This window comes from Mastigoproctus giganteus, chromosome 5 (assembly GCF_048544385.1).
Source record: "Mastigoproctus giganteus isolate SK-2022 chromosome 5, ASM4854438v1, whole genome shotgun sequence".
NCBI classification, from domain to species: Eukaryota; Metazoa; Arthropoda; class Arachnida; order Uropygi; family Thelyphonidae; genus Mastigoproctus; species Mastigoproctus giganteus.
In genome coordinates this window covers 180925884-180948118 of record NC_143579.1, presented here as the reverse complement: position 1 = coordinate 180948118, position 22235 = coordinate 180925884, and the positions used below count along the sequence as shown (strand labels likewise).

The following is a 22235-nucleotide window of genomic DNA, read 5'->3' as shown; positions in this document are numbered from 1 at the left end:
GTATTTACGTATCTTCCCCTATCTAATTTAAACCTGACCCAATCGTGGTGTTATTCTTTAAACTCACTCTTCTTCCTTTGGTGGGAAAAACAGAATATTTTTCCCACACAACGAAACACTTTCATCTTTTACCGCAAGATCACCCGTTCACAATACCTTTGAACTGCTCCATACCGACATCCTTTCCCAAAATGCATCCTCAAGTCCTGAAGTAACGGTGTAATAGAGAGATTAAACTATTGTTCAGAAGCTTTTAATTTCAACCCTTCCGCACCAGCCATACCATTGTTCACCGTATTCCTTAATTGCACTACCAGGCCTACTGCCACTAATGGAAATATTTCCGTAATGATGTTTTCGTTATTCCTTCAGTGCTTTACTTCCACAAACACTATACTTACTGAGAGAAATATATCTGTAAGATTTTACGTCTTACAGTTTCATGACGTTTTCAGGTTTCCGTTGCATTTGTACTGTGTATAGCAATTCTTCATTTGCAAATTCAGCAGTATTAATGATTTACTGTTGTCGATTTTATAACCTTTATGTGAATAAATCATGGATAATTATTTTTTAAATTAGTACCGAGAAACGGGTATTTTTGTATCAATATCGGGATTTGAATACCGGAAAAAAATGACCAGGATCCCGGTATTATAAGCCCTAGACTGCGTGACCCCATTTCTGTGTGTTAAGTGTACCAAACAGGCGGAAATTTCGCGCTAACTGATAGACACGTACGAGCCAAACAGCATGTCACAAACACAGGTTTGAGTTCAATGCATTGCCTTTACTAACAGTAGGACAGGCGCTCATAGCAAACAGCGATCCGGGAGCTCAAATATTGCCATCCTTCAAGGATGACAATGTTTGTCGTGTGGGCGCCTTATAAATGATTACAAAGTTCATCAAATGCCCCCCTCTCTCTCTCTCTCTCTCTCTCTCATACTTAATTTGAAAAAGGGCTCAGAATGGAGTGAAATGCACCGAAACGCCGTTCCTGTTCCTCACACGCATCGGTAATACGTTATACATACTTGATTATTAGAAAGATGATTTATTAACAAACGTCCGTTTCGTAAACTTTTCCATTTCGGCCTCTGATTTGAAACCTTTCCAACACAAAGGAATGCAGTTCCTACAGCACATTTCAAACATGGGAACTTATGGAAATCCAGGAACGAAAAAACAACCATGATGTGGACTACCTTGCATCCACAAAGAAATTCAAAGCAACGCCATCGGCAGAAATAATAGCAACAGTTTCGGGACCTCGGTTTCACTGAAGTGGATGAATTTTTCGGACGTGACTGTTTCACGCTGAATTAGTTACAGATGACCTTTCGTCGCAAAACAGTCTATGTTGCAGGGTTTGTTGTTTGTTTATTTGGTTTTTAGGAGCATTAGCAACTAAGACCATATTGCTCCGGGATATGCGGTGGTCATTCCCTGACCTTTCCGCATCTTCCGTATTTGGTGGTGACGGGCTCGAACCCCTGTCTAATCAAGAAGCGTGTGCTACGTACTCTGCTCCTTCCCACCTGGCTACGGAGGTGCAGGTTGCAGGTTGAAAGAATCATCTGCTGCACGATAACGCTCAGCTGCTTACACAGCCGCAGATGGCAGTAGTTACGGGACTAACACCGGGAGACGTGCCATAAGCCCAGCTCGCACCAAGTGATTTCCATCTCTTTGCATCCCTTTGAAAGTGCACTTGGCTGACAAGCGATTCGCAACAAATTGTGGCATGCGGAGCGCTGTCGGTTCTTAGCATAAAGAAGCTTGACACCAATTTTCACACTGCGATGCACGTGCAATGGGGGGGGGGGGGTATGTGTAAAAGTAATGTGTACCGAATTCTCATGTGTAGTGCATGCAGGTAAGAATAAAACCCTTCACATCTTGAAGCACTCCAAGGAATTCTTGCTATTTCATTTTTTGAAACAACCTCGTGATTCAAAAGTAACTTCACAACTTACGTGTATAACTACTGTGAACTTAAAAAAACAGCATTTTCAAGACTGAGGTTTTTATTCAGTACCAAGCACTGAATGAAAATTTCGTTTTTATTGATGACCAGTACAGTAGTTACCAGTTCGCTGGTAGCTGACATTTACATAATAAACAAAAAAATAAATAAATAAAAAGGCGAATTCAATGGAGCAGGAGTGCCGTGCATTTTCCTCTTTGAACAATAAAAATTCAGGTCATGGTTCCTTATATGATAAATTGTATTACTTTGGTTTGAAAACTGATCCCAATTGTTTGTGGCGTAGAAGAAACATGGTGTCACATTCTGTATAGTTGCCTCTTGTATTTAGATTACAGAACTCAATTAAAAAATGAAATTGGCGAGTTACTCAGTAGAAATGAATTTAGTTGCATAATTAACGTTAATAATTTTACTGCCTTTCAACAAATTTGCAACATTAGCATTTTTAAAAAGAAGGCAACTTTCAGTTTGGACTTTTATTTATTAAATAAATTCTCACTGTGCAATGTTTTTTTTGTACCCTCCCTCCCACGAACCTGGCCCTTTTTTTATTTTATTTTTTATTTTTATTTATTTATTTTTTTTTTTTTTTTTTTGCAGATTGTGCGGGATTCTAGCCGGACTGAGTATGGTGGGGTTATATACTTTTTTTTTTTTTTTGTGTTCGCTCTGTCTCGTACTTGTGCAGGGCTGGGTTGAATGGAACTTTTTTTGTTTTCGCCCCGCCCTATACTATTGATAGGGCTGGGTTGAATATATTTTTTTATATTATTTATTTATTTTCTTCTTATTATTATTTAAATTTTTTTTTTTCCTCCCCAGTTTTTCTTTCTTTCTTTTTTTTTTTTTTTTGTTGGCGCTGGGCCCAGTTGACCTAGCGCGGGATTAGGTAGGTAGGTCGGTAGATGAGGAGATGGAGTTTTTTGTTTTGTTTTTTTAATTTACGTTTCTTTATTTATTATTATTATTATTATTATTATTATTATTATTTATTTTATTTTTTTATTTTATTTTATTTATTTTTTTTTTTTGACTGGCTCTCAGGCATGGGCAACCTGGGAGTAGGAATGCTTGCACTCACCGGTCTAGTACTTCTACCGGTGGGTGTAGGATTTTGGTGCGGATAGCACAGACAGAATAGTAGGACCAGGCCCGGCTCCAGGTGTTAGGAACGGGCACCAAGTAGCAGTTGCCCAGGTGTTGACTGCTCCCTGGTGGCTTATGTAGTTCGTATAACATTAGACAGTGATACTAGATGGATTTAGACTTATGTCTAGGGGCCACCGAAGAACGTATATATATAAATACATACGTGGCTTGGACCGCGGTCAATTCAAACGTGTGTGCTACTACACCCACGCCCTAACCACTAAGCTACGTCAGGCACAAAATGTTCTTTTCATAGATCAATGATTTACTACTAATAATTATGACAAGAATGCAATCATTTTTAATACAACGCATTTCTTACTGTCTAACACATTAATTAATTAAATGAAGTTCTGCCTACAAGGGGAACACATCATAACACTTACACGCCCAACACACTACATACAAATGGCCAGTTTTGGCGTAAGCTTCAACACAAGAAGTACAATAGCGACTAATGGGGGGAACCCTGGGAACCGCCACAACAACACATGAATATCCCTCCCCCGTCTAACACATTATCAATCTGTTCCAACTTCTTTACAAACTTCAGGTTTTATGTACAGCAAACTGGCAAATCAAACAAAGAATATACACATTATACTGATCCCTCATTACATTAATTACTTTCCTTCTTAACTAACAAACAAACAGCGTAATATTATTTAGTGCAACAGGTTTGCCTTTTTGGTACACACAAATGGGCAAATCAAACACAAAATACACATACGCTACTTACTGACACAATATATGTATATTGACGCCTCATTGCCTTTGTTGTTTTGGTGCTAGGAACGGGCACCAAGTAGCAGTTGTCCAGGTGTTGATTGCTCCCTGGTGGCTTATGTAGGTGTGAAAACACACGGTGTAATATTATTTAGTGCAACAGATTTGCCTTTTTTTGGTAGAAAATAAGAATAAATTTATTGTCTAATTCTGTTCACAAAACCATTTAAAATTACATACATAACATTCAATCCATGTGTCTAATTTGTAATAAATTTTAAGTGACCGATTTCTCCCTACTCAAGCTCCCAATAATCCAAAATCTGTATCAAGCTCACGAAATTTGCATCAGAAATCAGACAGCGTATAAAAGAATGTACATAACACAGCATATATCATATAAATGATTACAAAAAGACTGGATTTCGAAGGTATTTATAACCAGTGTTCATTGTAATGACACCTCAAAGGAAAATGCGTCCTGAGCCCGAACGACAGGTACAAGGGTTAATTTCACGGTTATCAGCAGTATCAAAAAAAAACACCTACACAAGTATATTTTCTTATACGATTTAGTTTATATTTTTTACAAACTATGTTACGCGTCTAGCTTTCCTAGTTTCCATGAAGACTGAACTGTTGTCTGTACTGTATATTCTACTATTCAATAAAGATTATTTATTTATTTAATTTCTCATAATTTATATTATACTAATAATCTGAAAGTGGCAAGAACCGCTTTACTGGAACAAGTATGCCATTGTACGGGGTAAAATGAAATACATGAGGGCTATTTTTTATGTTCAAGAAGTTTCGTTGCTGTTGGGGTTTAAGCGCATCAGAGACTTGGGCCATATCGCGCCGTATATAATGTCTGTAAATTGCGTGTGGTCTGTGGTCAATTTGCTGTTTGCTGGATGAAAAACCTGAGCTTCCAGAAGAAAAATACTCATGCTATCCTCGCCCGAAACCAACTAATTCAGCCACGTTGTGAAAACGGCCCATAAAAATTCCTCCCGTCGTTGACGGGATTTGAACTCTCAAGAGACCTCTCTGCACCCGTTGTGGAGAGGGTGATGATTTTAATAACTAGGCTACTGCGAGGGCGGCTATTCAAGAAGTAACATCTAATGTAAAATATTAATACAAAGTTTTAGAAAATTATAACATATGACAATTGATAAGTCATACAATGAAACACACTTATACCACGTGTCATATTATATACGACAATTATATTTTTCAGCGCACGCCAGAAGCCTATCTCGGACATTTGGCCTTCGCCACCGGTTACAAGGAAGTAAACAAAGGACTCATAACGCTTACAGTGAAAGGTGAGTAACACATTCTACCAAAGACCTTTAGTACAAGGGGGGGGGGGGGAAACCTCAGTATCTTATATATCTTCTCAAATATTTATTTCTCATAAGCAATACCTTATATTAAAAATATTTTATCTTCTAGCAATATAGGAAAGTAACTTTTTCTTCCCAGAACTCTGAGCAAAATAATTTAATTTGTTTCTAATTTTCATACCCGGTCCTTTTTCTATCACATGTATTATATCTGTATATTGATCACAGCAATACTTGACACCCTGGGCTTTTTCTTTTTTTCTTTTCCTTTTTTTTTTTTTTTTCTCTCCTATGATTAAGCAACTGGGACCACGGAAAGTCAGTGTTTTAGTTTCTGTAATTGCTTTTGGATTCTGACTTATGGTCAGTTTTCTTGTTTTTCTGGATGAAAATTCCAAGTTCCTCGGGACCAAGAACCGTGAAACTCTCATCCAAGACCAACTAAGTCAGGCCATAGTGTGAAAAGAGCCTATATAACAACTGCTCCCCTCCTGACGAGATTCGAACACTCAGGCTTTTTTCCAGATCATTTGGCAGATCACTGATGAAATCATTAAATAGTGGGGGTAAAGGGAAGAACCTGGAGATCCAACTTAGGAATACGAACGGATCCGAAAGCACTTGGTTGCTGATTATTGCACTGATATCACGTTTATGATAATAAATTTTTACTAACCCCCCTACTAACCAGATTATCCTTCTCTCTCACTAGTGTAATTATTTTGGGTGTGGCGGTGAGGTTTCGATGTTTACAACTTTGCAAGGACGCAACTAAGGCCTTGATTCATCATGATGTTTCATTTGTAAACCTGTATGTGTGTATTCTTGGCCGGTTTCGTGGATTTAAAAAAAAAAAAAAAAGAAAAGAAAATTCATGCAGTCCTCGCCTGAACCTCAACTTTTCCAAGGTGTGAAAAACAACCATAAAAGTTCTCGTTTTCGCCGAAAAGCATTCTCAACATCGGTTCACGATGGAAAAAAGAACCTAGGCTCTTTTCCGTACTATGTAAGAGCTGCAACACTAACCACTGTGCTACCCTAAAGGCGCTATAATATAGGAAAATTTCACTTCATTAGAATATATCCTAAATTATTATTTTTTTTTTTTTTCAGTAATAAATGGACGTGGGATTCCTGTCCCGAAAATGGCAACTATAACAAATGTAGCTGTGCTCGCATCTCTATGTCCACTGTGTCTCTTCCCGAAGGTAAAGTTGAAAAAGACCAAAAAAGTTTCACACACAGCTAGGCCTTCCTTTAATGAGACATTTGAAATGTAAGTAAAAATAATTATTTTATATATAACCATTTCGTTTTAGTACTAGTATTTGCGATCTAGTGAAAGGAAGCCACACGCTTTTGCTGCAGGGGACAAGAAAGAAAAAAAAGCAGATAAGAAAATACAAACAGTGCGTTTCCCTCATTACTTAGGTTGCTATCCAGTTTAGCTTTGATTTTTTTAAACTGTTAGCCTTAACTACCAAAGGAGGAGGCAACTTGTTCGAGTAATCAACAACTCACAGGCTAAAAGAAAACTTCCTACAATTTGTCTAAACCTGTTCGCCGGTAATTTGAATTTATGGCTCGTAGTTCTATAGATTCTTCATAACAGAAAAAATTTCGCCTTTATTTATTTTACAAACTCCTCTCAGAGCCTTATAATCCTCATCATGTCCCTTCTAAGGTGCCTGGTTGCCAAGCTCTGTATAAGCGAAGTCTTTTCTCATACGGTTGCCCTTTTTCTGATCTCAACGTAGGAGTTGCCCAGTGGTGTATTCTGGCCAGAATAACGTTCCGGTACTTTTTTCTAAATGTCATAATAGAAAATCATTAAATTTATACACCTAATATTATGAAAAAATGGCATAATCAAAGGGGAAGGAGAAATATCTATTTTACCCATTGCTACATTACTAGTAATCTTTAAAATTAATAGATTTCTTACTAAAGTACAATGTGTTAGATAAAGCGATCCAACGAATGGGATATACTGTGATGCGTGCGAACGCTGCATTTTGATTCGCCATGAGCTGAACTCTAGAACTGGTTGTTCTATGAACCGTAAGTCTGATGTCTGATTCAGTTACTGTACTGTTGATGTGGCGTTATCATATAGTCTTCTGGAGAATGAGCGTTCCGGTACTATTTTTTAGCACTATACCTCTGGAGTTGCCGTCTTTGGGCCCTTTCAAGAAGTTCAATGTTTTTTTTCCAGATGAGGCTTCCATACTTGCACGCAGTATTCTAAATGCAGTCTTACAAATTCCTTATACAGTGGGATTACGACCTCCTTCTCCCTACAGGATATTGTTAGATAAATCATCGATAAGACACTATGGGCTTTCCTGGTTGCCTATTTATACTGCTCAGAGAACTTCACATCAGCCCGTGTCATAACTACCAGTTCCCTTTTCTCCTCTGCTGTTTTCAATTTAATCCCACCAAGTATATAAGTTATTATAGGGTTGCTCTTTCCCAAGTGCAAGATTTTGCATTTTTCTGCATTAAAACATAGCTACCACTTTTCTGGCCATTCTTAAAGTCTGTTCAAGTCATCCTGAAAGAGCGCTGCTTGGCACTGATCATTAATGACCCTCTCAATCTTTACATTGTCTGCAAATTTTTTGATATCACGCTTATCCCACCGTCAATGCTGTTTATGAAAATTTGAAACAACGTGATCCAAAAACCGATCTTTGGGATCCCACTTCTAACGTTACACTAATCTGAAGAATATCCGTTAATAACAACCCTGTGCCTTTTGCCCTGCAATCCATCTTAGAATCATTCCAGTAATCCCAACATGTTCCAGCTTATACAGTAACCTCTCATGAGGGACTGAGTCAAATGCCTTATTAAAATCGAAATAAACTATGTCGAAATTGTTCCTACATTCAGCTCATGAGTATCTGAGTAAAAATAACTTACTAGGTTAGTTAAGCAATTTAATCATTTTTAATTTTTAATTAATAGTCAATCACTTTCTCTTAACAAAACAATATTGTGTTCTTCAGAATGCTATTTCTATCTAAATGTCCCTGGACTGTATTCTTGATCATTTCCTCTAAGATTTTCCCTACCAATGATTAAACTAACCGGTCTGCAGTTACCGACTTCACTATTAGACTCACCTTTATGTATTGGCGATGCGCTGGCACTTCTCCAATCCAAAGGAATTTCTTCCGAGTCCAATGATGCCCTGATAATTAACCTCAATCTTGCAATACACTCTCTGGCCGCCTCCCTCAAAATTACTGGGTATATGCCATCAACTCCGGGAGTCTTACTTGACTTTATGCTTGAAATAAATTTTTACTAATAAACAGTCATCTGTAATTTAATCTGTATATTACTGCCACTGTAATGAGAGTAGCAGTAATCAACAGATCAGAGGATTGTGAAGGATATGACGTCTCTATATGTAACGGGCAAGCAAGTGTGAATGTCTCATAGTCCTTGTCCTTTTCCTTGTTTATGCTCCGGCACGACCAGCAGGTCAGAGGAGTTTATAGTAAATCATGAATACAATCTTTATCGCATTTAGCAGTCACAGGCCTGAACCTTGCTCCCCTCAAAGAGCGTACACTCTGCAATTGCGCTCCAGACAACTCGGCTGTGTCATGACTTCAATTTTCCCCTAATTGATTGGAATAATTAGGGGAACTCACTATGGAGAACAGCATTTTTAAATAAACTAAATGATTATTATTTGCACCAGCATGTAATTTATACATAGCATAGCAGAACTCGTAATCTCCAATTTCCAGATGACACCACGTTTCTGTTAGCCCTATTATGTCAGCGTTAGTTGTCCTAACCAGGAGTTTGAATTCATCCATTTTATCGACAACACTCCTGACATTGCTGTAGACACAGATAAGACTTAAGTATTATTCTATAGTTTAGTACCTTCACACACCCATGGAAATTATTTAGGCTTGTTTCCTAGCTTTATTTTCCTGCTCATTTTCCTGCTCATTCAAAGACTGTAACTTTGAGATACAGTTATCTAATTAACAATAAAACAAACAGATGAAAAATGAAGTTACCTATACAGAACATCTTGCCAGCATTGGCTGTTACGGCAACAAAAAGAAAAACAAAACAGAAAAAAAAAAAGCTCCACGTGATATCAGTGAACGCCAGGTAGTCGGGTGCAAGTAGCGCTTAGCTTCGTTCCTGGCCCGGGGAACAGGTCCAGTAGCGCGGCGGGCGACAATGAAGTTCGGATGTGGCATAGTAATGGTGTGAAGTTGCTACTCGTACTTCGGTCTTGGATCATTGGTTGTAGTGCAAAACGCGACATCAATGTCGCGTTTTGCATTGATACGAATATCTTCCATAATTCCATGGTGCCCATACTTTGTTCTATGGAAATGCCCCCCTCTCCATGTTCCAGCAGATAATGCTCCGTCCCATACAGCGAGCGTGCAAAACGCTCATTTGAAGGAAACACTGTCCAAAAACTCCTGTCCGGCCCAGAGCCCATACCTCAAATCTATCAATATACTAGAACAGGGCGGCGACTACACTGAAGATGGAATTAGCACAAATTTTTGCTGCAAGGAACTATCAATGCTGTAAGGGGACAAAGGTAGTCTACACCTTATTAATTTGTTCATTAAAACTCGTGTTTTTCTAAACGTGCTGGCATTCGTATACTTTTGACAGAGTAGTGTATATTAGTGTTGCCAAGAATGCTGATAACTGTGCAAATGTAATTGGTATGTGATGCTATTTTTAAATTGTACCAATCAATTTAAAACATCAGCTCTCAAGTTGTGTGTCGACCTGACAAGTAATCTGCTGCTGAGAAACGCTTGTTTTTCTTTTTTTTTTTTTTATTCGTCATAGCGTTTAATGATAAAAGTCTTGTACATCAGCTATAACTATTAGACCTGTAGGGCATTTAAGCAAGAGGGTATTTAAGTTGATGCGTGCAATGAAAATCAGCATTTTCATCGTAAATGACATCTTTTAGGCTAAAACACATTTCCCTCCATAATTAAAGCTTTCCCCAGTGGCCTACATCTAACAACAAAGTTACAAATTCTTTATAATACCAAGGTTACATCTCCGTGTCAAGTGTGTTTGCGCTAACTTAGTATGAATACCAAAAATAGCACACTGATCATCTTACTTTTGGCAAATATGTTAGCTGAAACACATCAGCACACACCATCACGTTAATATGTACACTATTAATGAACCGACATTTGATTCTTTTATTTATTTTTTCTTCTTTTTTTTTAACACACAAAAGTGGTTTGTTTATTAGTATGATAACATTGGTGACAACTGTCTGCAAGACTTCCAACACGCGAGTATAGTAGTTGTGATAGAACTAAGACAAAAATATGTATTTTTTTATTACATCGCACGATTAATTGTTCTAATAACTTCCCAAGAAACGTTCTTCACTAAATTATCGCTTTGCTATATCTACATATATTATTAAATTTATTAATTTAATATATTTATTTCATTAAATTAATAGTAAGTTTATTAATTTAAAATTATTAATATAGTATGATTGATAAATACGTTCACAACAGTGACGCATTATAAGAGTATTTTAAAATACTGCCATCCAGACTGTAACTTTGAAATACAGTTTTCTAATTAACAATAAAACAAACAGATGAAAAATGAAGTTACCTATACTTGCCACTAAAACTATAACAAGTGAAAAAAACAAGGCATTCCACAACTATAATTTCAGTTGACTTAGTTTTTTATGAAGCATAATTTGTATTAATCAAAAAGTTTATTTCTTTATAAACTGTTCCATTTGGCATCTAATTACAGTTGATAACACTATCACAAGCAAATAAATTAATAAAAATTATTATTAACATTTGCATGTTATTCACACAATTCGCACAGTTCTTATTGATATACTCCGCCACGGGCGTCAGTAGAACAGAATCTGGCTATCGTAATTGCCAGCTAATTAAAATTTGCCATAAAAAAAAAAGTCCAAAATCTATTTATTATTTTTTAAAACTCATAGCGGAGTCTAGTTTTGTTTTATTAAAATGATTTTTTAGTAAAACTAAATAAATTTTGCTTTCATAATATTTACTTTTATTTTATAAAAAACATAATGCACATTCAGAAAGTTGCCAAGGGGGATATAATGTTTCTTTTTTTTTTTTTTTTTGTAAATAAGCAGTTATTAACTATAAAACTTATAAAATTGTTATAAAATGAAATTCGAATACAGTGTAGCAACATTTGAAATGAGGCAGATTCAGTTCAAATGTCGCTATATAGACACAATGGAGATAATAACAAAAACTTTTTATTTTTCAAGATGTGATCTACCTCCAGTTATAATCACCATGAAGGGAACAGTTCTCCATTTAATCCTCAAAGGCCCTAACTTTGTTGGCGAAGCCATTTTTCCGTTAAGCTCTGTTCCCAATATGTCATCATACAGATCTATAGAATATCTTCCAGCTCACATTTTACCTCTCAGCGAGCTTCCACGGAATGCTACGTTTCAAGTAAGTAACTCCTTTTCTTAGGTCGATCTCATTAGCATTTTTATGAATTAACACCTAGCAGTTAATAGCTCATATCAATAGAGCAAAGTTTTCAGACTTTACCGACTTTCTAACAGCAACAGACAACTTAAATAAAAAATAATAAACAAAGCATGGTAACATATATTTTATTAATTAAATTCTACGTAAAAAAATCTGTTTTTTCCCTTGCGTTTAACATATAACGTTTAGCGTTTATTGTAAACACTATTAACGCCGCCGTGACTCAATATCTAACTGCAAAAATTTTGTTAGGTACAGTACATGGCTTTTTAACTATCTCTTATTAATTACAATTGGTGTTTAATATATATTGGCTTTCTGAATCTTCAGCAATTATGAATGAATATCATCATTTTCTCAGGGAAGTGAAAAACTATTTAACGATGTAGAAAGATCATAAAAATAAAACTTCAGTTTAAATTACATTGAACTTTTCTATTATTTTATTACGTAAATATTTAGAAAAAAATGCAATTATTCTTTAAATTTTGGTTACTAGTTTTTATTGTCATTTTCTAAATAGTTACAAATACTTTCAGTAAATACAAAAATATAAGATTATGGAAGTAATATATTAATATACACTGAAAGGACAGAATTCGTGGGATAATTGGTTCGTGGCCAACGCGACGCTGTCACCCCTTTCGCTAGCGGACGAACCGACCGTTTGGCGGGTATATAGGTACACTGCATTCGCGTAGACGGTAATTCAATGTCAGTATGGATAAACGTCGTGAGTTAACTGACTTTGAAATAGGGATTATAGTGGGTGCTCAACTCATAGGTCACTCTATTGCGGATGTGGTGCAGAAATTACACTATCCATGTTCGACAGTATCAAGAGTGTATCGGGAATACACCATTTCCGGAATAGCATCTCATCGTGGAGAGCACTGTGGGCGGAGAGAGGTGGTGGATGAATGTGTCCGTCGACGTCTGCTTGCATTGTTTCAGCCAACCGGAGAGCGACAGTGGCAGAAATCAAATTTAAGTTCAAATTATTATATTAGGGCCACCCGTAATTTCATACATATACCCGTGTATGTATTATGTCTGTAAATTGCGTGTGTTCTCTGGTCGATTTGCCTTTTTTGCTGTACGAAAAAAACCCCAGTTTATGGGGGGAGGAATCTTTCTATCTACGCCTGAGACCGACTAACTCAGCCACGGAATGAAAAAAGCCCATTAAAGTTCCTCGCGTCATCGATGGGATTCGAACCACCCGGGGTGGGGAGAACGGTGACGATACCATTGTGCTACCGCGCAGACTAGCACAAATCACCGCTGATTTCCAAGAGGGAAGTGCCAGAAACATCTCCACCAAACCCATCAGGCGACCAGTTCACAATAGGTTATGGGAGCCGCCTACCCACCAGAGTGCAATTGCTAACACAACGACACGGAGCTGTACGCCTCAACTGGGCGAAAGAACATAAAACTGGATCTTGAATGATTGGAAACGGGTCTCCTGGTCCGATGAGTCCCGTTTCCAGTTATTTCGAGCAACCGGGAGGGCTGCTAATCCGGCAGAAAGCGCACGAAGCTATACACCCGTCATGTCAACAAGGAACTGTTCGGGCAGGTGGACGGTCGGTAATGGTCTGGGGCGTGTTCAACTGGCACATGTTGGGACGTCTGGTACGTCTAGACGCATCTCTGAACGGTCCAGGTTATGTGTCCATCCTTGCAGACCGTCTGCATCCGTTCATGGTCATCATGACCCACAGAGCAATGGACTCTTCCAGCAGGATAATGTGCCTTCCTTCTGAGCCGTGGTGACTAGAACATGGTTCGAAGAGCATTCCGCAGATTTTACCACCATGAAATGGCCTCCCCGTTCACCGGACATGAACCCTGTGGAACATCTTTGGGATGCTGTGGAAAGGTCCGTTCGAGTTTGGGATCCTCCACCCAGGAATGCAACGGAATTATGGACAGTGGTATAGCAAGCATGAATGGAAATACCTGTGGAACGCTTTCGTGAACTAGTGGACTCAATGCCTCGCCGTGAGACTGCCCTTATCGGGACGAAAGGTGGACCTAACCATTACTAGGTAGGTATCCCATGGTTTCTGTCCACTCGGTGTAGTATAAATATTTTCTTGATTAACCTGTTTCGTTCATCGTTATGCTAATCTGCTTCTTTTGTTAACACCCATGTACGGTACATAATTATTTTCCACTATGCACTTCAGTTGATTACAAGAAATAGCCTGAGTGCTATTCACTTCATAACTATGCCTTTAAAATAAGAAGAAACGAAGACAGGCAACGAGTGTGATGGCAGATCTGAATACCCGTGCCAACCATCTCATTAGGAAGAAGCTGGCAATAGTTGGTATATCTTATATAGATCCCCACCTGAGTTCCAATCCCGTCAATGACTTGAGGAATTTTTATGGATCTTTTTCGAAATGTGGCTGAGTAGTCAAGCGAGGGCAGTATGAATTTTTATCTCCAAAACTCGAGTTTTTCGTCCAGAAAACAGCAAATCGACCACAGGACACATGCAATTTACAGACATATTATACACAGTGCAGTATAGCCTAAGTTTCCGGTACCTCTAAAAAACCCTTGTATAGAAATTTTGGAGTGAAAGGAAATGATTGTTATAAAAGCTTTCACCCTTCGTACCTGCTTTTCAATCACATTTACAAAACAGGCAAAGCAGAGCCGTGCCAAGGATGAGGCGGACGAGGCTCTTGCCTCAGATTAAAAGCTGAAATGGGCGTGAAAATAAAGATTAAATAATTGCCAATGTTGCCATTAACAGTAGGGCGCAATTTTTCATTCTTACCTCAGGTATTAAAATGGCTCGGCATGGCCCTGAGGTAAGCAGCTAGCTGGCTTAGACAATGTCTGCAATGAACAGATCCTTTAGCCTGAAAGCTAAATTATGGGCCCTACATTATTATAAAAACAGCCTAAGAACCTTAACTATTCCAATGATCTGGAGCCATACAAGGATTATGACTTTCCTTAAACCTGGAAAAATGCCAGATGATGTTAAGAACTATGGATCCATCTCGCAATTGTGCAGTTTCTTCAAGATCTGTGTGCGCCTTATCCTTAATAGAATCCAACTTGAAATTGACAAGATCCTAATTCCTGAATAGGCAGGATTTAGACCAGGCAGATCCTGTACCTCACAGATCTCCATCTTGACTCAATTTATTGAGAATGGCTTTGAGGAGAAGCTCATCAGGGGGTGGGTTGCCTTTGTAGACATCTCGCCGCCTACGACACAGTTTGCCATTGCCTACTTCTGCACAATGTTTACAGTTTCACTAAGCTTCCATCAGTCGTGTTTAACCCACTGCCTCTTGAGGAAATTTTTGTTCATCTGGCTGGGGAAAAGAAAGCAACATTCCCAGAAAAGTGGCCTACCTCGAAGCAGCGTTCTAGCTCCTTTGCTCTTTAACATCTACACAAACGACCAGCCCATTTTTCGAAGAACCCGGAGCTTTTTGTATGGAGGCGATTTAGCTCTTGTCGTCCAGGTTAAACCTTTTCAGACTATTGAAAACATCTTGGCCTTAAATTAATATTGGCGAGTACTAACACCTTGGCCTTAATCAATATTGGCGAGTACTATAAAAAAATGCCTTATGAGCAAATCTAAACAAAACAAAACGCAGCTTGTTCCACCTTAAAAACAAGAATGCTAACGGGCCCCCTGAACATCTCTCTTGGAATGACCTCCATCTTAATTTTGATAAGAACCCAGTCGACCTGGGTATCACGCTGGATGTTACACTTATCTTTAAAAGACAAGGAAAAAACTAGACTAAAAGTTGGAGGCGAAACAACAGCCTTCAGAGGCTCACGTCAACTAAATGGGGAGCGGATCAGCACATAATAAGAACGACAGCTTTAGCCTTTTGTTGCATGACAGGATCTCGGCCAGACAGGACTGGCGAGATCCTGTCATGCTACAAAATTAGATCCCTCTACAAAATCGGACTTGTGATCGGATGTCTCAAACCGACACCAGTTAAAGACCTACTGACGGGGATTTTTTTCAAAAGGGTATTAATCTGGATAAAGTAAAGTTACAGAACTCTACCATCTTAGTGTATGATGTTCCTAAGGAATTAACTCAGGAGGATATTATTAGGGATTTATATAAGAAAAACCTGCAAGATTATGGATATGAGGAGCAAGAGGTCAGAGAGAGGGCATTGTTTTTAGATTTAGTAACAGTTCCAAGGCAAGGTTTAATAATTGGGTGATTGGGGTAGCTCCTCATATGTTGCAAAATTTTATGTGTAATGACAGGTTGTATTTTGGATATACGTCACACAAATTCACGCGTTTTACAGTTGTGACTAAATGTTTTAAGTGTTTTTTAAGGAATTAACTCAGGAGGATATTATTAGGGATTTATATAAGAAAAACCTGCAAGATTATGGATATGAGGAGCAAGAGGTCAGAGAGAGGGCATTGTTTTTAGATTTAGTAACAGTTCCAAGGCAAGGTTTAATAATTGGGTGATTGGGGTAGCTCCTCATATGTTGCAAAATTTTATGTGTAATGACAGGTTGTATTTTGGATATACGTCACACAAATTCACGCGTTTTACAGTTGTGACTAAATGTTTTAAGTGTTTGGGGTATGGCCACTCTATACAACACTGCACACACAAGACTGTGTCGTGTGGTCATTGTGCTCAGAGTGGCCATCTTTTTGTTGATTGCCCAAATAAAAATAAAGATCCATGTTGTGTGAACTGCAAGCGCAGAGGTAGAGCTTATGATCACTCATTAAGGAGCAGTAGTTGTTGTCCTGAGTATAAAAAGGCTCTAGAGTTCGCCAGTACGCGTACCTATGATGGATAACTGTAGTACTTTTAATGTGAATGGTAGTTTTCAACATAAAGATGAAGGTAGTGTGCTTAAGTTGGTTCAACTCAACGCCCAAAGATGTCGTGCGGTTACTGATGAAATTAGAATGGTGGCCGTGCAAGAAAGTGTTGACATTTTGTGTATGCAGGAGCCGTATGTTGGTTCCTTTGCACATGGACATAAAATTGTTGGTTTTCCTGCTGATGCCAGAGTTATAAGTGTAGTTGATGTGAAACCTAAAACAGCAATTGTGGTCTTTAATAAGTTATTGCAGGTAACTGTCCTCTCTGGGCTGTGTAGTCAGAACTCAACATGTGTGAACATTAGTACTCCTAGGTTGTCTTTTAATTTAATATCTCTTTATTGTCCTCCAAGTCACGAAATTGTTAATTCTATCCATTATATGGAAACTGTTTTCAGTGAAACTGGTTGTAGTAATTTAATTATTGCATTGGATTCCAATGCAAAGTTAAACTTATGGTTTAGCGGCATGACTGATCAGAGAGGTCGCTTGATGGAGGACTTTATTTTAATGAATAATTTGTGTGTAGTCAATATATCAGGTCAGCCTTATACTTTTAATAATGTTCATGGCAGGTCGAACATTGATTTGACTTTAGTTACTCAGGGGTTATCCAGACGAATTTGTCATTGGCTTGTGAAAACGGACTATACGAATAGTGATCATAGATCTTTGGTTTTTCATATTAATTTGGCTGATTTAAATACTACTTTAGATTTTGATAATTTTGAATTAACTAGATTTACTTATAAGAAGATTAACTGGTCTAGTTTTGCACGGTCAGTGGCTTTAGATTTTTCAGGAGACAATATGGTTAATTAGAATTTTTTAAATGCTTGTGAGTATGCTGCTTTCGTTCAGTCTTCATTGCTTAGAGCCCTCAGTTGTGCCTCAAGAAGACAACGAGTTAAGAGGCGAGTTGTTAATTGGTGGAATGCGGAATTATCCAGGTTAAGGAAAGAAGTATTTTTATGTAGGAAGGCATATCAGAGGTATAGGCGGTGGGGGCTGAATGAGGCTCAATTTTATCACGCATGTTATAGGAATAAAAAGAAAATTTATTATAGGGCTATTTATGAGAGTAAATTAAAGGCTTGGAGAAATCTAGTTACTAGTGTGGGCAATACAGATCCTTGGGGATTAATTTATAAACTAAGTATGAATAAAGTAAGACCTGGAGAGATAATGAATACCGTAATCCTCAATGGTGTGGAAACAACTGATTGGATTACAACAGTGCAGGCAATAACATCGGAGTTGTTTCCTCATGAGGAAGAGGGGAGGGAGACAACAGAGCAAGAAGGTATCAAGGACTCTAATGTAACATACCTTGGGTATGTCGATATTAGCTTATTTACTTTAGAGGAATTGAGAGCCGTTTCTAAGAAAATTAACATTTCCAAAGCTCCGGGGATCGATTTAGTAGAGAATATCGCTGTTCTTAAAGTGATTGAGCTTTATCCTAACATCTTGTTAAACTTATATAATAAATGGTTACTTCAAGGTACCTTTCCTGGGATCTGGAAAGTTGGTTTGATCAAGCTGTTAGTTAAGCCGGGTAAAAAACCAAATGATTTTGGCCAATCTTGGCAAAGTTTTTAAAAGATTGTTATTTTTAAGATTGAACCAAGTCATGGATAATAATGGTTTGACCCTGCCTTATCAGTATGGCTTCAAGAGAGGGCATTCTACGGAGGATGCCATTAATGATCTCATGAATTTCACCAACCAGGTTGAGGATAAGTATGTGTTAGCCATCTTTATAGATTTTACTGGAGCTTTTGACATGGTGTGGCATGAGAAATGCATACCAAATACAGAAATTATGAAGGAAATAACACCGACACAACAACAGAAACAAAATGGTACAGAGGGACTTTATTCAAAAATGGCAACATAGCACTGGATACAGATGCATCACTGCCATGGATGGAACAAAGGGAAGAGGTGGTACTCAGTAGGAGATATGGCCACCACTAATGTCGATGCAGGCTTTGCACCAACTGTCCATACTTAGAACAATGATATTGATAAGTTCTTGCGGTAACATCGTCCATTCCTCTGTCAGTGCCATCTTCAGCTGGTGAACATTTTCTGATGGGTGTGGACGTGCTGTTAGGCATCTCCCTAGAGCGTCCTATATGTGTTCGATGGGATTTAGATCGTTGTACGGGCAGGCCAATCCATACGAACAATGTCCTCACTTTCCAAAAAACATATCAACAGCTGCAGTGCGATGGGGTGTGGTGTTATCATCCATAAACACGAACTTGGGGCAAGTAGCACCTCGGAATAGACGCACATGGGGAAGGATTACCTCAGTACAGTAGAGTGCACCGGTTACAGTACCGCCTTCCAGTATCTGGTGTGTACGTCCATCCAAGATAACGCCTCCCCAGACGAGAACACCTCTATCGCCATATCGATCCCTTTCAGTGATGTTTGCGGGGTGATACCGTTTGCCAACCTCTCGCCAGATTACCTAACGTCCAGAATCGCTGCTGAGACTGAATCTACTCTCATCAGTAAAGGGTACCTTAAGTAAAGATTTTGTGGTTATAACCTTTAGAAATAGTGTTGGTCCTTAAGTTTTTCACACCAGTATAATACCTATTCAAACATTAGAAAAGGCTGTAAACAGTTTGTATGCATATGGAATATTTTCATTTAATCCAGAGAGATGAGAAATTTACTCTATCAGATGTCACTGACAGACATAGTTCTGTCCCAGCTATAGATGAAACCAACAGTAATAATAACTAGCAAATTTTACTGTAATTTTGAAAATACCCATGCCACTCAAAATTCATCAACCATGGGATTGATCCTAAATGGTACACCATCAAAAGAGACTTATTCATTCTCCTAATGATTTCATATCCAATCTGTCCATATCTTCAAGTTTGTTATTTATTCAACTTTAGAATTATCCCCATCTAGTCAGGAATTTTCTGTTTCAATATCACAGATTCAAGCTAGTCAAGGTGGAGAATTTATGTGCTACTTTAGCTACAGGCGCACTCTCTTAAACGATGTATTGCGTAGTCTTACATGGTCGGTTAAAGAGGAAGCATTTTGTTATTTTAGTTAATCCTGTAATAATTTCATAACTTATTCATTTAAACCTTCAGCAATCATTGCATTTTATACTTACAGTACATCTTAGTTTTGTATTGCCTGTAAGTTTCAGAGTTATATGTAATTTTTTTATTATTTGCCAAATCATATTTAAAAAAAATAAATTAAGCGCTTATTCTTATCCTGGCTAATCATATATGTATTTCATCAAAGTTATTTTCATAATACTGTTCAAGGTTTGATCCAAACCACCAACATTGAACAAAAAAAAAAAAAAAAAATATATATATATATATATATATATATATACAAATTCAATTTAAGAGATGTATCTTTTTAGAAGTGAGTATTTTTAATGGGTACTAGAGACCAGAAGTTTGGCAGCATGCGGCCAAAATATCGTTCCTTCGTTGTTTTCCTTCTTTCAAACGTTTCCCACTTTTATTTTTCAGGTTCTGGAACAAAGGAAAAAAGAAGATAAACAAGCTCGGCAATTTGTTAACTACCATGAAACCATCATGAGAAAAAAAACAAGAAATGGTTCCCTGTTAATGTCTTGTCTAGCGCCGGAGAGCACAACATTCCCTCCCGTAGTAGTGCCAGTGTGATATTTGAGATGGCTTGTCCATGTGCAGTGATTCTACTATAACTGGCGCTACCATTATGTAATTTATGAATACATAATTAAGTTCAGGGCAAAAGCTTCAAGCTACAAAAGCTGTAAAAGGTTATTGTATTTGTCGGGCATAGCGTCTTTCTGTACATAGCTTTGTCCTGAACCACCTTCTCTATGCCCCTTTCCTGAGCGTAGCCTGTCTGAAGTCTCTTTATGTACATATGGAGCTACGTACAGAAAGACGATACGCCTGAGATGTACAATGACTTTTTAATTCATGTATTTATTTTTTCATGACTGTGAAGTTTTTCATGTAACGTGCCTAATGATAATTGTTTTCCTGTAAATACCCGACAGTTATTGAACATTGCTTTTAATAAGCAAACATCATCATGGTAATTGTGTTAATCACCTGAACTACTGCTCTACAAGTGGGCAAAGTTTCTCGGCTATAATTGCTGCAGAATAATGTAAAAATATAGTATCATGAAACTGTGTGAATACATTTTTCTTAAAATTTGCAGTAATTTCAGAAAGAAGGTAAATAGGTTTTCTTTAAAGGAACAGTTCCACAAAGAAGTACTTTTTAAAAATTTAAAAATCTATATGTCACATCAGGGAAACGCAGTGCATTCACATAAGGCAATTTATATGGAACCAAAAACGATAGAAAAAATATCACTAAGTTTTCGGGAAATTATGCCATTCTTTCTTCAGCATGTCCCTGGGTACTACATCCCAGTTACATGACAGATAACTGTTCTGCTGAACTGCCTGTAGTCTGGAGAAGATTCTGAATTTGTTAGAAAGATGTTCAATATTTCACTTCGGTGTTCATCGTAAGCGCATCCTTTCTTTAAAGTAGTCATTACCAAATAAGATGAATGGCGTAGGCGATCCGTTCAGTTTCAGCAGGCTCCATAGTCTACAGGTGGCCCGTTATAGGCAACCACCACACTGATTGCTGAAAACAGGATAACAGAAACTCTCCCCCAGCATCCTAACAGATACCGCATAAACCGATCAGAACATCCATTATACTCTAAAATGCGCTGGGACAGTAAATGAAAAAAACACCTGGTTAGAAAAATTTTTAATATCGAATACCAATTAGCTTTAATGGTATCCATAACCCTCTGAGATTCTTTCTACAAGTTCTTACTCTCAATTGTTGTTCGAACATCTCCCAAAGGCATTTAATTGCATTCACATCTGGGCTCTGAGCTGCACATCGTAGCTTTGCCATATTATTCTCCTCAACTACGATTATTCTTTTCAAGCTTCAAGCACGATTAGTACTGTCCTACTAATCGTTCTTTATGGAAAGAAAAATTATAATTCCTCAGAGCGGTTTTTTAATTTCAGAATACACATACAAGTACGGTTAATATATAAATATAAACCGTATTTATATATTAACCGTACTTGTATGTGTATTCTGAAATTAAAAAACCGCTCTGAGGAATTATAATTTTTCTTTCAATAACATGAATCCAGAGCGCATAGGCCTCTTTCACCATAATCGTTCTTTGTTACACAGCGTGATGTTAATACTGATACAAATAAGGTCCCTCCCACTTCAAATGACAATGGCTGAATCATTCAGAAAATCACAACAGACTGCTGCATCCATGGTTACATCAGTCGACCTAATCCGAAACAGGTAAAACAGACTCATATTATCACACCACTACCGAACTTCACTGTTGGTGCAACAGAATTTGGGTGAAACCCATCTTTTTCACATCGCATTCTGCAACTGTTTTAACATGTCTGCGTGCGCGTTTCACCAGGACAGACATTGCTAGGGAACAACTTCGGCGTATACGAGGCCACAGTAACCCATTCTATTCTGGTTACTTAAGCAACTATCACCTCACTAAGGATGCCTTTCCAATTTC

The 22235-nt window shown here is 37.8% G+C and overlaps 1 protein-coding gene across 1 annotated transcript in view; it reads left to right on the top strand.

Moving 5' to 3' along the window:
• Nucleotides 1–20726, top strand: part of LOC150085892 (protein unc-13 homolog 4B-like) — a 145968-nt gene extending 125242 nt beyond the window's left edge. Inside the window, exons 17-20 of the mRNA XM_090374285.1 lie at nt 5115–5202; nt 6337–6499; nt 11540–11732; nt 20171–20726. Coding sequence (XP_090230411.1) covers nt 5115–5202; nt 6337–6499; nt 11540–11732; nt 20171–20326 — 600 coding nt within the window. The 3' untranslated portion in view covers nt 20327–20726. The remainder of the gene's footprint in view (nt 1–5114; nt 5203–6336; nt 6500–11539; nt 11733–20170) is intronic.
• The last annotated feature ends 1509 nt before the right edge of the window (nt 20727–22235 follow it).